This window comes from Mustelus asterias, chromosome 25 (genome assembly GCF_964213995.1).
Source record: "Mustelus asterias chromosome 25, sMusAst1.hap1.1, whole genome shotgun sequence".
Classification (NCBI taxonomy): domain Eukaryota; kingdom Metazoa; phylum Chordata; class Chondrichthyes; order Carcharhiniformes; family Triakidae; genus Mustelus; species Mustelus asterias.
The window spans coordinates 3,076,356-3,092,046 of record NC_135825.1 but is presented as its reverse complement, the minus strand read 5'-3'; the positions used below and the strand labels follow the sequence as shown (position 1 = coordinate 3,092,046).

General features: G+C 45.9%; 1 protein-coding gene across 2 annotated transcripts in view; it reads right to left on the bottom strand.

Moving 5' to 3' along the window:
• Positions 1–743: 743 nt before the first annotated feature.
• Positions 744–15,691, bottom strand: part of LOC144511761 (tyrosine-protein phosphatase non-receptor type 22-like) — a 107,981-nt gene continuing 93,033 nt past the window's right edge. For both annotated transcript variants that reach the window (XM_078242012.1, XM_078242011.1), the window contains exons 18-21: positions 12,647–12,741; positions 8,686–8,716; positions 6,486–6,566; positions 744–1,557 (exon numbers count right to left, since the gene is read on the bottom strand). In XM_078242012.1, coding sequence (XP_078098138.1) covers positions 1,496–1,557; positions 6,486–6,566; positions 8,686–8,716; positions 12,647–12,741 — 269 coding nt within the window. In that variant the 3' untranslated portion in view covers positions 744–1,495. The remainder of the gene's footprint in view (positions 1,558–6,485; positions 6,567–8,685; positions 8,717–12,646; positions 12,742–15,691) is intronic.

The following is a 15,691-nucleotide window of genomic DNA, read 5'->3' as shown; positions in this document are numbered from 1 at the left end:
ACGGGCATCACCAGCCGAGAGTGGGTGAGTAAATAGATTTGGTGATTATCACTTGAAGAATTTAAACCACTACAGAGTCCAACATTGGCAGCTTTAATTTAAATAAACCGGCTCATTTAAGCACATAGCAAAGAACAAGAACAAGAGTATGACATCGCAGGAATGGTTTAGTGAAAATATTCGGCGCGTAATTTATAGTTTTAGTCACCATTCATGCAATACTGTGTATCATTAGAATTAAACTACTCCAAAGCTGAACTAGAATCTGGCACCTTGTATCTCTCCGTTTGCATGAACATTTGATTGCTTTGTCCATTTTAAGCACTGGTTATTTTGAGCTAGCTGTGTCTCGAGCATAGCCAATGAATTAATGAGTTTACGGATGCGACATGATTGCCATTATAATGAATTTAAAATTATTTGGTATGCGTCGTGGCGCCTTTTTTATGTGCTCTCTCCCCCTAACTTTAGAACCTGGTGGCGACTAGGGGACTTTCACAGTAACTGTCATTGCGGTGTTAATGTGAGCCTACTTGTGACACTAATAAATAAACTTACTGAACTTATTAAATGCTGGCCTTACCAGTGATGTACATGTCCCGTGGAAAAAATTTTTTAAAATCCACTCGCCCCATTACTGAACTGGATTACCTGTGTTACCACCCCCCCCACTCCCCACCCCCCGCCACAGCATACTGAATCTGCCCTGTTGCTGTTTGTGATTTAAAAAGAAAAATCTCAGTGAAAATACAAATCACAGGAAACCTTTATTGATGTCCTTCAAGTAAATTTATTACAGATTCATCCCTCAACCCACCGAAAATGTACAAATAAATCGTGGACAAAGACTTAGTGCCATCCAGCGGTTTGAGCTTCCTACTGTCAAGAGTGACAAACACCCCCATCCCTGCTCTACACAGACAATTTGCTACCAAATAAACCTGTTGGACTTTAACCTGGTGTTGTGAGACTGCTTACTGTGTTCACCCTAGTCCAACGCCGGCATCTCCACATCATGGCTACACACACACACACCCGATATCTGTGCTCAAATGATCATTTTCCCGATCGCGCACCAATGCTTCTACCCAGGAGCAGCAGAAATGAGCTCCAGGTCTTTAAGAAGTGCAATGATTTAAGATTCAAATATGTAATGAGATCTGACTGTGATTCTGAGGTTCCTGAATTGTGCATCAGTCAGTCATCCTCAGGCAGGGAGTGCAATTTCTCTCTTCCTAAAATGTCAGACTCGTCCCTCCTCTTGGGAACTTGTGGATAATGCCATGGGGAAGCAAAGCTCGGGAACGCAACGTCAGTCACCCTGCGTTTATGATGGCAGAGAGGAGGAATTCCTCCGTCTCCTTGCGAGAGGATTCCGCATTCCCCAGGAGGTGGCATTTTTGCTGGGATGAGTCAGGAGATGAGCTCGTTCCCAATAGTCACATCTTGTCCTGTTTGATTTCCCGGTGTGAGAGGATTCGACCATGAGGCTGCTTCAGACCCAGTCTTCAGGGGGATTTCTTGGTCCTTTGGGTTTCGCAAAGCGGTTCTTGAATCCTATAATAAATAACTTCAAATTACAAAATATTTACGGCACAGAAACGGGCCATGTGGCCCAAGCGCACCATGCTGGTGCTTATGCTCCAGAAGAACATCCTCCCACTTCACTCACCCGATCATCATATCCTTCTATTCCTTTCTCCCTCGTGTGTGTTTATCTGGATTCCTCTTAAATCGGTCTTTGCCACTTGCCTCAACTACCCGCTGTGGTGGCGGGTTCCAAATTCTCACTCGGTAATAATCCGCATCTTATATATTATATATACGTAAAAGTCAATATCATGTAAAAATTGACCATGATTGTGGCTTATGGTTTATGGCTTCACCCCTGCCAGATAAGTATGCATTCATGCTCTCTGTCCTCTTGAAGTTGCTGGCTCCAAGCTTTCCACTTGATACTGTAACAAAATATCGCCTAGCTGGTCTTACAGATTTTAAGGGAGGGAAGGAAATAGGAACGCACTGATCCAGGAGAAGGTTCCCTAAAATAAATGAGAAAAGAACTATTTCTTTAAACTATGACTATATGACTGTTAATGTACAACATCGTTCTGCGATTTATACAAAGTAAGGAACGAGAAGTGAATATTCGCTTTGGGGAGAAACTGCTGTCAATGTGGTCTCCTCTTGTCCTTTTATATTCATGTCTCTCTCTGATTCCAGCAGTTAGACATCACAATACATGTTCACCAAATGCAACACTCAAGCAGCATGTAGACACGCACATTACTAAAATGCCTTACATTTATATAGCCCTTTTATCATCATAAAATTTCCTGAGGCATTTCACAGGCGTTTACTAAACAAAATTTGCCAAGTCACAGAATCACAGAAGTAGACCATTCGGCCCATCATGTCTATACCAGCCCTCCGAGTGAGTGATTCACCTTGTGCCATTTCCCTGCCTTCTCCCCGTAACCCTACACATTCTTCCTTTTCAGATAACAGTCTAATTCCCTTTTGAATGTCTCGACTGCCACAATGTCACATAGGGAGACACGAGGAAAGGCGACCAAATGCCTGAACGAGGAGGCACATTTTAAAGAGCATCTTCAAAAGGAGAGAGAAGCACGGAAACGGAAAGATTTATGGATGGGCTTCCAGAGCTCAGGGTCCGTGCAGCTGAAGGCCCAGCTGCTGATGTCAGAGTGCAGGGAGTGGGGAAAGCACAGGAGGCCTTGATCGGTCAAAGGGCTGGAGGAGGTAATGAGATATGGTGGAAAAATCCACAGGGATAAGAATTTTAAATTTGATGCAGTGTTGGACTGTAAGTCAGCAGATAGAGGAACAGGAGGAGGCTATTGAGCCCTGTAACACCATTCTATAAAGATCATGGCACACCAATGACAGAACTGCAAAAACCCGCCTTTGCATCATATCTCTTAATAGCCTAGGATCTACCAATCTCAATTTTAATATTGGCAATTGATCTAACATAAATCAATGCTGATGGCAGGAGAGTTCAAAACACTGACCACCCTTTGCATATTGAAGTGTATTTTTAAATTCACTTCTGGAAGATCTGACTCTAATTTTTACAGAGTTTCCCTAATCCTAAACTTCCTGACTAGAAGAAATAGGTTCTCACCATTTACCCTATCTCTTGGCTGAATATCTTGAATACTTCCTCAAATTACCCCTTTACTTTGTAAATTGCAGGGACATAGCAGGGATATATCAGTTCTGAATGCTGCTGAGGGTGTTGATTCATCTGGGGAGTGCAAGCATGTTTTTAAAAAATATTTTTCCTGTCTAGAATCTGATGGCATTTACAAATCACATAAATATTTTGATCTTCAATTTGTTATATTGCCTAATGTCATAGTTCATGCATTTTAGATGTGCAGCTTTTAGTTTTAGAAATTGATGTTTAAGTGTAAATTCAGTGGAGCATAGATCCTGGTAAACAGTGAGATGTTGGCAAATCTCACAGACTTAAGGTAATTACAATTCAAAAGGTAACATGCTAACTGGATAAAGTCAGAGTTAAAGAATGGGAATCATAAAACAGCAGGTAGTCTTACTGAGCTAAAGAACTGGAGATATGATGTTTGCGGTTATTCCAGGAAAGGATATAAGCTATTCATGTGGTTTCCAGAATTAAGGAAAGCTTTGGAATGAAAAGATAAGGAATTAAAAGAGGCCAGGAATGGCCTCCTCCTGCTCCTATCTTCTATGTTTGTATGTTAAAAGTTACATAAAATGTAAGTATCCCCACAGTGCAGAAGGAGGCCATTTGGCCCATCGAGTCTGCACCGACCACAATCCCACCCAGGCCCTATTCCTGTAACTCCCACATATTTACCCTGCTAATCCCCCTAACATGAGGGTCAACTTAGCATGGCCAATCAACCTAACCCGCACATCTTTGGACTGTGGGAGGAAACCGGAGCACCTGGAGGAAACCCACGCAGACACTGGGAGAACGTGCAAACTCCACACAGGACAGTGACCCGAGGCCGGGATTGAATGAGTCAGGAGATGAGCCCGTTCCCAATAATCATATCTTGTCCAGTTTGATTTCCCAGTATGAGAGGATTTGACCATCGCCGGGTCCCTGGCGCTGTGAGGCAGCAGTGCTAACCACTGTGCCATCGTGCCGCCCCAATTAATTTGTACTTCTACCTGGGAACAGGCTGTGTGCGTCACATTACCATGAAGATTGGTGGGGTTTAGTGACGTTCTTTGTTTTGAGTTTATCTTTGTAAATTCGGTTAAGGTTTAGGCAGCAACAAGACTGATTGAGAGAAGTAACTAAGAGACTGGATCTGCTTTGCATTTGATGTAGCTTATAGCTCACTGGGAAGTCAAGAGGTAAAGTCAGACCTATATCTGAAGTAGAGGAGATTTATTGTCCATGAAGCAGCCTGCGATTGGGAGCTGGTATTCAGTTTAAGATAACATTGAAAATAGTAAATGACAAGAAAATTTGTTTAGCTGGAAGCTAAAGGAATAAATCTACAGTAATCCTCTCAGTAAATGGCAGTTAATCTTGTTTCAGTTGGAGTTCAGGAAGTAATCAGCTTGGTTGCAGTTTGAAATATGGCTATTGGTAACCAGAAGTATTTTCTAATGTTTTAAGCATGAGTCACAAGGAGACCCATGCTGCAGTTTAGAATTCAGACTGTGAGGAATTTGGAGGGTCACTTTGCCAAAAGTTAATGGAAGAACTCCCATGAAATCTTGAACCTTGACAAATAGCTGGAATACTGAAGAGAAATCAGATCGAGTTCTGGAGAACAGCGATATATCTTTTCGAGATGGTCCCAGGAAAACAGGACTGGACAGGGTAGATGCAGGGAGTATGTTCCTGATGGTGGGGGAGTCTAGAATCAGGGTTACAGTCTGAGGATTCAGAGTAGTCTATTTACAATGGAGTTAAGGAGATATTTCTTCACTCAAAGAGTGGTGAGCCTGTGAAATTCATTACCACAGGAAGTAGTTGATGCCAAAACATTGAATGTATTCAAGAGGCGGCTGGATATAGCACTTGGGGCGAATGGGATCCAAGGTTGTGGGGAGAAAGCGGGATTTGGCTATTGAGTTGGATGATCAGCCATGATCGTGATGAATGGCGGAGCAGGCTCGAAGGGCCGAATGGTCTCCTCCTGCTCCTATCTTCTATGTTTCTATGTTAAAGATTACATAAAATATGGGAACTCATAAAAAGTAGAATTGAGCTTAGAGCCTAAGTCTTTATAAGGTACAGCATTAAGTTAATACTGCTTTCTTTGCTTAATTCTTTATGATAGGTATTGTTTAAAAATGTGGGCCGGGATTCTCCCAAAACAAAACTAAATAGCCAACAGGTGGGAAAATGGGCGAATTTCCCGTCGTTTCTTTGGGAGAACTTACCGCAACAAATCTCCGACACTGTGTGTAATGAAGAGTGCCTTAGGGTGATTGACGCTGGAAAGTGAGTCCCGCTGGAGAGGCCGGCACCATAGTGCTGAGCGGGCCACTGCGCATGCGCTGATCTGTCATTGGGAGTACGGCACCATCGTCAACCTCCCGATTGCTGGCCTCCAGCTTATTCTCGAACCCCCACCCTGATCTCTGGTCCCCCCCTCATGATTGCTGACATCCCAACACACCACCCAATCGCTGGCCTTCCCGACACCCCACCCTGATAACTGGCCTACCAGACCCACCTCCCCCACTCCCCAATGGCCGATCTCCCCCTGCCATGGCCATCCCCAATCACCCCCTCACTCCCTCCTCAACTGCTCCTATTGCAGAGTGTCAGCGTGACCCCCCCCCGCCACCACTGATCACCCCCCAATACTCCCTGCCCCCAGTATGCCCTGACCCCTCTAGCCCAGCCACCTTGGCACTGCCTGGTGCCTGGTGGGCAGCACCAAGGTGCCTGATGGGAAGGGTGAGGGTGCCCCTTGGGCAGTGCCAGGGTGCCAGGCTGGCACTGCTAGGCTGACATTGCCCAAGGGGCACCCCTCTTGCCCCCAACCTCCTGGGGAGGGGGGGCCTCAATGGCCTCTGCCGCCACCAGCATGGTAAGCATGCCTATTCCTCGTTAGTGGGGAGTAGTTGTAAATCCTGCTAGTGGAAACTTGACCTTTCCATTTGGTAATCAGCTTGGCACCGATTTCTGGCACGGAGCTGATTATGTTAAATAAAAGGGCCTCGCACGAATCTTGCAAGAGGACCCCCTGTTGATGCCTCCCCAAAGCAGCGCAGGGGGCTGGGAGAATCCCGGCCCCGTGAAATCTTAAGGTGTAGTTCTGTTGGTTTATTTCTGAATGTTCAGATTTTCTCTTTAAACATTAAGCGTCTCTAACCAGATTGTAGCAATTAGAGTGTTGAATAGGTGCGCCGGGGCTGTTTCTGTAATAAACAGGTGCTACAACCATCCACTCAGAGTCACAAAGGTGCCAAATATCGGCTTCAGTAAACACCGATAAACTCACCAAAACTCAGAAAGGAGCGAGTGTGCTCTGTACTTGCTTCCGTCTCTGGAGTCCTGGACAGTGAGGAGACGCTGGTTATGGCTGATGACAGAGAGAGAGAGATAGAGACATGCGTATAGAAACATTAATCATAAACAGTAATACAATGTTCCACTGGCTCAGTTGTAATGTCCTTCTTCACAAAGTTAAAGTTCTAATTAAAAGGCCGAAAAGATAAACTTCCTCCTTACAGTCGATCAATGTAGTCCTTCACAGATTGAATTAGTGAGCGATGTTTTAAAGAAACATTTTTACCATGTGTGTGATGTTTTAAAGTAACATCTTTCACAACTCCAAGATGCCTAAAAATATTTTGCAGCCAATCAAGTACTTTTTGAAGTATCGTTATTGCTGTAACGTTCGACACTTAGCAGTCAATTTATGCTCAGTAAGATCCCACAAACAGCACTGTGAAAATTACTCAATAATCCGTTTTATTGATGCTAACAGAAGGATAAGTATTGGCCAGGACACGGGGAGTCCGGGGGGGGTATCTTCTTTGACTAGTGCCATGGAATCTTTTAATTCCACCTGAGAGGGCAGGTATAATGTCGCACCTGAAAGGTGACACCTCTGACAGTGTGGCATTCCTTCAGCACTGCACTGGGAGCATTCGCTTTACTCTGGAATCAGTGCCCGGGAAACTCTATGAACCTGGAGTTCAGAGTCCTAATATAAATAATAAGCACCCTATGTGTTTCTGGTCTGTGGAAATACGGTGACAATTTTCCGGAGAAGAAACTTGTTACAAATCGCTTTCAGTCTGAGCAATTCCCAGCTCCAGAAGCTGATAGATTCCAGGTTGTCAATGGATCTGTTTTATGTTCACTGCAGGGAGTCACTCTTGTATTAATGCACTTTGTTTTATGTGACAGTAATTCACCCCAACAAATTGCTGTCAATAACAGACTTGTTCACCCTTTCAACAACTCAAGACATGGCAAAGAGCTTTCCAACCAATGAAGCGGTTAAAGTGACTACCTGTTGTATTGTAGGAAATGCAGCAGCCAATTTGTGCACAGCAAGCTTCCACAAACAGCAATGCGATAATGGCCAGATAACCCTGTTTTACTGATGTTAGCTGAGGGGTGAATATTGGTCAGGACTCCAGGGAAAACTCCCCTGATCTTCTCCAAATACTGCTGTGCGATCATTCACACCCACCTGAGAAGGCAGGTGGGGCCTTGGTTTTACTGTCTCTCCTGAAAGAAGGTGGGGGTCGATCTTACGATCGGCGTGGCGAGCTGGCAAGTGGTTTCTCACCTCTCGGGATATTACCAGCCCTGGTCTGCCAGCATAATCAGCTTCGTACCCGGGAAGAGTGTGCGACTGATTTAAATATTTATATGTTTATTTAAATATGATTAGTGAGCCCTGGACGCAATCATCCAGGCTCACTTGCCTTAACGACCTCCCCAGCGGAGGTCATTACCGGCGAGCATGAATAGACTCCGCCCTCTCCCCCTACTGGTGAGAATCACGTTTGGAATCTTTTTTTGTCTTAAGTGCCATAAGATAGCGTATGGGAGCTCACCGAAAAGAAATGGTGTGATTCTCTCGCATTTTCACGCACTTAGAATTTTTTTTCATAATATTGTCCCCAGTATCTTTGACAGTGCAGCTCTCCCTCGTTACTGCGCTGCAAGTGTCAGTCTGGATTTCTGATCTCGAGTCTCTGGAGTGGGACTTGAACCTACAACCTTGAGACCCAGCGGTGAGAGTGGTACTGAGCCACTGCAAACAAAACAGCCAGTTTGCCCAGAGGACTATCCTACAAACACCTGTTGAATGAACTGGCACAGGCACACTATACAGCTAACAACATTCTATTGAGATAGAATGTTAAATAGACAGTGCACTGAAGAGAGTGAGCTCGGCTCAGATTAACCCTGCTTTCAGATGTACTGTGACACTCCTAAAGTGAGCATGTCAGAGGTTCTGTCAGTTGCTGCGGTCATGGACAGTCAAAACTTTATCACCTTGATAAATATTTGGTAAGGAAAGGATTTGCAGCCAATGTGAAATGGCAGGGGAGGGGCATAATTTGAATAGTTCTTTCGAATAGCTGGCACAGCCAAATAACCTCTCGGCTGTATAAGTTCATGACCCTATATCTCAATGGCACCATTATTAGTTTTATTTCAAACTTAATTCCACTTACTCTTCTTCATATTTCGTAGAATTTTCATACTCTGTAAACAGAGAGGGACAGAGAATCATAAATAGGTTCTTTAAAAAGACTGGTGTGATGTTCTGAATTATTCCCGATATATTGTCATTTTTAAAAAAAGTTCATTTATTAGTCACCAGTAAGGCTTACATTAACACTGCAATGAAGTTACTGTGAAATGCCCCGAGTCGCCACATTCCGGCGCCTGTTCGGGTCAATGCACCCTAACCAGCACGTCTTTCAGACTGTGGGAGGAAACCGGAGCACCCGGAGGAAACCCACGCAGACACGGGGAGAACGTGCAAACCCACACAGACAGTGACCCAAGCCCGGAATCGAACACGGGTCCTTGGCACTGTGAGGTAGCAGTGCTAACCACTGTGCCACAGTGCCACCCCTGGCAAGCCCTTCAAGCCCTGGCAACATTCTTGTAAATCTCCTCTGCACTCCCTCCAAAGCAATTCTGTCCTTCCCGTAACGGGGTGACCAGAACTGTACACAAAATTCCAGCTGTGGCCTAACCAGCGTTTTATATATTTCCATCAATACATTCAATACCTCGCCCAGTAAAGGAAAGCATTCCATCTGCTTTCTTTACCAGCTTATTGACCTGTCCTGCGACCTGTTAATGTACTACTAATCACCTCATTAAAATAATTGCCAGTAAACCCTCTAACGTTGATTGTGTTATAAATGGAAACAGCTGTAACACTTTGGGATCCCTGTAGATCTGCAGCATTGAAGTAGAGGCTTACAATAAAATAGGTTGTACCTAAGGGGAAGGCTTTGGTCGAGTGGTATTATCGCTAGACTATGAATCCAGAAACTCAGCTAATTTTCTGGGGACCCGGGTCCGAATCCCACCACGGTAGATGGTAGAATTTGAATTCAAAAAAATATCTGGAATTAAGAATCTACCGATGACCATGAATCGATTGTCGATTGTCGGAAAAACCCATCTGGTTCATTAATGCCCTTTAGGGAAGGAAATCTGCCGTCCTTACCCGGTCTGGCCTACATGTGACTCCAGAGCCACAGCAATGTGGTTGACTCTCAACTGCCCTCTGAACAAGGGCAACTAGGGATGGGCAATAAATGCTGTAAGAAGTTTAACAACACTAGGTTAAAGTCCAACAGGTTTATTTGGTAGCAAAAGCCACACAAGCTTTTGGAGCCCCAAGCCCCTTCTTCAGGTGAGTGGGAATTCTGTTCACAAACAGGGCATATAAAGACACAAACTCAATTTACATGAATAATGGTTGGATTGTGAATACGTACAGCTAATCAAGTCTTTAAGATACAAACAATGTGAGTGGAGAGAGCATCAGGACAGGCTAAAGAGATGTGTATTGTCTCCAGACAGGACAGCCAGTGAGACTCTGCAGGTCCAGGCAAGCTGTGGGGATTACAAATAGTGTGACATGAACCCAATATCCTGGTTGAGGCCATCCTCATGTGTGCGGAACTTGGCTATCAGTTTCTGCTCAGCGACTCTGCGCCGTCGTGTGTCGTGAAGGCCGCCTTCGAGAACGCTTACCCGAATATCAGAGGCCGAATGCCCGTGACCGCTGAAGTGCTCCCCAACAGGAAGAGAACAGTCTTGCCTGGTGATTGTCGAGCAGTGTTCATTCATCCGTTGTCGCAGCATCTGCATAGTTTCCCCAATGTACCATGCCTCGGGACATCCTTTCCTGCAGCGTATCAGGTAGACAACGTTGGCCGAGTTGCAAGAGTATGTACCGTGTACCTGGTGGATGGTGTTCTCACGTGAGATGATGGCATCTGTGTCGATGATCCGGCACGTCTTGCAGAGGTTGCTGTGGCAGGGTTGTGTGGTGTCGTGGTCACTGTTCTCCTGAAGGCTGGGTAGTTTGCTGTGGACAATCGTCTGTTTGAGGTTGTGCGGTTGTTTGAAGGCAAGAAGTGGGGGTGTGGGGATGGCCTTGGCGAGATGTTCGTCTTCATCAATGACATGTTGAAGGCTCCGGAGGAGATGCCGTAGCTTCTCCGCTCCGGGGAAGTACTGGACAACGAAGGGTACTCTGTCCACCGTGTCCCGTGTCTGTCTTCTGAGGAGGTCAGTGCGGTTTTTCGCCGTGGCGCGTCGGAACTGTTGATCGATGAGTCGAGCGCTATATCTTGTTCTTATGAGGGCATCTTTCAGTGTCTGGAGGTTTCTGTTGCGATCCTCCTCATCCGAGCAGATCCTGTGTATACGGAGGGCTTGTCCGTAGGGGATGGCTTCTTTAACGTGTTTAGGTTGGAAGCTGGAGAAGTGGAGCATCGTGAGGTTATCCGTGGGCTTGCGGTATAGTGAGGTGCTGAGGTGACCGTCCTTAATGGAGATGCGTGTGTCCAAGAATGCAACCGATTCCGGAGAGTAGTCCATGGTGAGTCTGATGGAACTTGTTGATGTCATCATATAGTTGTTTCAGTGATTGTTCACCATGAGTCCAAAGGAAGAAAATGTCATCGATGTATCTAGTGTACAGCATCGGTTGAAGGTCCCGTGCGGTGAAGAAGTCTTGTTCGAACCTGTGCATGACGATGTTGGCATATTGAGGTGCGAATTTGGTCCCCATGGCTGTTCCGTGTGTCTGGATGAAGAACTGGTTGTTGAAGGTGAAGATATTGTGGTCCAGGATGAAGCGGATGAGTTGTAAAATTGCATCTGGAAACTGGCAGTTGTCGGCGCTGAGTACTGAGGCCGTTGCAGCAATACCATTGTCGTGGGGGATGCTGGTGTAGAGTGCCGAGATATCCATTGTGACACCACACAACCCTGCCACAGCAACCTCTGCAAGACGTGCCGGATCATCGACACAGATGCCATCATCTCACGTGAGAACACCATCCACCAGGTACACGGTACATACTCTTGCAACTCGGCCAACGTTGTCTACCTGATACGCTGCAAGAAAGGATGTCCCGAGGCATGGTACATTGGGGAAACCATGCAGACGCTGCGACAACGGATGAATGAACACCGCTCGACAATCACCAGGCAAGACTGTTCTCTTCCTGTTGGGGAGCACTTCAGAGGTCACAGGCATTCGGCCTCTGATATTCGGGTAAGCGTTCTCCAAGGCGGCCTTCATGACACACGATGGCGCAGAGTCGCGAGCAGAAACTGATAGCCAAGTTCCGCACACATGAGGACGGCCTAAACCGGGATATTGGGTTCATGTCACACTATTTGTAATCCCCACAGCTTGCCTGGACCTGCAGAGTCTCACTGGCTGTCCTGTCTGGAGACAATACACATCTCTTTAGCCTGTCTTGATGCTCTCTCCACTCACATTGTTTGTATCTTAAAGACTTGATTAGCTGTACGTATTCGCATTCCAACCATTATTCATGTAAATTGAGTCTGTGTCTTTATATGCCCTGTTTGTGAACAGAATTCCCACTCACCTGAAGAAGGGGCTCCGAAAGCTTGTGTGGCTTTTGCTACCAAATAAACCTGTTGGACTTTAACCTGGTGTTGTTAAACGTCTTACTGTGTTTACCCCAGTCCAACGCCGGCATCTCCACATCATGACAATAAATGCTGGCCAGCCAGCAACACCCATGAATGAATAAAAAAAAAAGACCAGTGTGAAGTGATTCTTCCACCGGATCCGTTTATCGTGAGTAACATGGACACTCACTCCAAGGTCTCTCGTCTCCTCAATCCCTCTCAATATCTTCCAGTTTATTGAGCATTCCCTTGCTTTGTTTGCCCCCTTAAGTGCATCACCTCACACTTTTCCGGACTGAATTCCATTTGACACTTTATCGCCCACTCAACCGAACCATTGGTATAATTCTAGAGACAACAGCTCTTCATTATCTGCTACACAGCCAAATTTTGTTTCATCTGCAAATTTCCTGTAATTGATTGATGAAAACTCAGTCCCAATGACATTCACAGAGCAGGATTAAACACGGTCACGGAGCAGATCTTCCTCACCTTGCTCCTCACGAAGGGCTTGTTGGAATCAGCTGATAATCTGGAATTGTCAGTCTCAGGTGATAAAGGTGGCCCAGAGGCTGATTGTGGCAAAGCTGGAGATGAAATGAAGAAACAAGGAGGCATCAAGACATGACTGGGAATCACCTGGAATGACCAGGACACAGACCAGGGAAACATTAGGATACACCATTTTTAGAGACTCGCACCCAGGGACTATCTAGGATGTGAATTTCTACTATCCTGACAGTTTAAAAACATTTGATGACTGCACATCTTGTATTTATCTATTTTCTTTACACTGGAAAAATTAATGAGAAACAAAATGCCATCGGAAGCACAGGGCTGGTTGGAGAAATTCAGAGGGGACAGTTCTGTGATAAAGTTCATATCCTGCCAGCAAGCTCTCAGAACTAGATGGTGGATTCATTCTCCAAACATGTAGCACAAGTATAGTCGGTGCTTACAGTTGGCACATCTACAGAAGAACATAGTAACGAGGAGCAGGAGTGGGCCATCTGGCCCCTCGAGCCTGCTCCGCCATTCAATAAGATCATGGCTGATCTTTTCGTGGACTCAGCTCCACTAACCTGCCTGCTCACCATAACCCTTAATTTCATTCAAAAATTTATCTATCCTTGCCTTAAAAACATTTAATGAGGTAGCCTCAACTGCTTCACTGGGCAGGGAATTCCACAGATTCACAACACGGTCATGGAGCCAGCAGGAGGTTTCCTTGCCCCTGTTTGACCTGGTGGCATGAGACGTTATAGGGTCTGGGAGTCAATGTTGAGAACTCCCAGAGCAACTCCCTCTCAACAGTGTAGCACTGTGCTGCCACATTTGGTGGATCTGTCCAACTGGTAGGACAGGACATCCCCAGGAATGGTGATGGTGGTGTCTGGGACATTGTCTGTAAGGTATGATTGGCTAAGTATGACTGTGTCAAGCAGTTGCTTGACCAATCTTTGGGACAGCTCTCCCAGTCTTGGCACAAGTCCTCAGATATTAGTAAGGGGTGCTAAAGTTAAAGTTTATTTATTAGTACAAGTAGGCTTACATTCACACTGCAATGAAGTTACTGTGAAAATCCCCTAGTCGTCACACTCCGGTGCCTATTCAGGCACACTGAGGGAGAATTTAGCATGGCCAATGCACCTAACCTGCACATCTTTGGACTGTGGGAGGAAACCGGAGCACCCGGAGGAAACCCATGCAGACACGGGGAGAAGGTGCACACAGGCAGTCACCCGAGGCCGGGAATCAAACCAGGTCCCTGGCACTGTGAGGCAGCAGTGCCAACCACTGTGCCACCCCATGCTTTGCAGGGTTGACTGGGCAGGTTGTGTCTTTGTCCTTTCTGGAGCCTTGGTCAATGCCGGGTAGTTCTATTTTAGAACCATAGAAAATTACAGCTCAGAAACAGGCCTTTTGGCCCTTCTTGTCTGTGCCGAACCATTTTTTGCCTAGTTCCACTGATCTGCACTTGGACCATATCCCTCCACACCCCTCTCATCCATGAACCCGTCCAAGTTTTTCTTAAATGTTAAAAGTGACCCCGCATTTACCACTTTATCCAGCAGCTCATTCCACACTCCCACCACTCTCTGCGTGAAGAAGCCCCCCCCTAATATTCCCTTTAAACTTTTCTCCTTTCACCCTTAACCCATGCCCTCTGGTTTTTTTCTCCCCTAGCCTCAGCGGAAAAAGCCTGCTTGCATTCACTCTATCTATACCCATCAAAATCTTATACACCTCTATCAAATCTCCCCTCAATCTTCTACGCTCCAGGGAATAAAGTCCCAATGTTATTTTGTAACATTGGGAGTGATTCTGAAACATGGACCTGAATTTCACGCCTGGCGTGTGTGTGAAATCGGCCCCGCAGCAGATGTAGAATCTGCTCCCAGCCGAGATTGCCTTCTCAATGTAATTCCATGCTGGGTGGCCAATTACGGCCCACCCAGTGTGAAACACATCTTCTGGTTGGCCTGACAGTGTGGGCGGGGGAATGAGTCGGGCCCGGGTCCCAGGACTTCGGTAACTTCAATTAAACTTCCTGTGGGAAAACAGACAGTCCCGACAACAGGGGAATGAATTTGAATGAATCGGTATTTCTCCAGCAGCTTTCAGGATGTCCCAGAATGCCTCGCTGCTTTATGAAGTATGGCCACTGCTAAAATGTGGAAAATGTGCTGGCCAGTCACTTTGTGCACAGCAAGATCCCATAGGCAGCAATGTTGGGTCTTTTACATCAGTCTGAGAGGGTAGATGAACATTTTGCCTGAACACTGGCACCATAAACAGTGCAGCACTCGCTCAGCACTCTCTGGAGAAGGTCTTGAACCCATAACCCACTGACCTCCAGAGAACAGAACACCCCAATGGCATCAAGGGGGCATCTGCTCCACTTGATATTACAGCAGCTCTGGACTGCCCAGCAGAGGTGGCACAGCTAGAGTTCATGGGCAAGGTGAGGGAGGGAGGCAGAGTGAGGGAGGGGGTACTCGGGGCTGCAATTGAAGATTGGTTGTTCCCCTTTGTAGGGAAATCCTTTTTTAAAAAACTGTTTTTTTTAATGCTGGGATTTGGTCATTTTGTCCATCGGCTGCTGGGTCAGAGGGGATGCCTCCGAAAGCTGCAGTGTCTGTGCTGGGTCAGAATGAAGGCTGGGTCACAGGGAGACTGAGGGTCAGAGAGCCCCTACCCTCAGCTCAACAACCTCCACCCCTCCTACCCTCCTCCCTGCTCCCACTATAATTACAGTGGCTATATGCCAAATGGCGTTTGATTTTCAAGGCTTTTGTAAACGTCTTTTCATTGTAAAAGTGTTTTCATTGTTTGGACTGAGTGATCGATATTGTTCGAACTTTGACACAGATCTGTAGGTAAACAGACTGAGAAAATTAACACGACCAAAAGGAAATGTGTCAGCAACAAAATACACACATAAAATAGAAGTGCTCGTGTTCCGGGGTCTTTTATTCCGCCCTTGGATGACAAATTGATGAGAATGTAACGTCTGTTCATCCTCTCTGCACCATG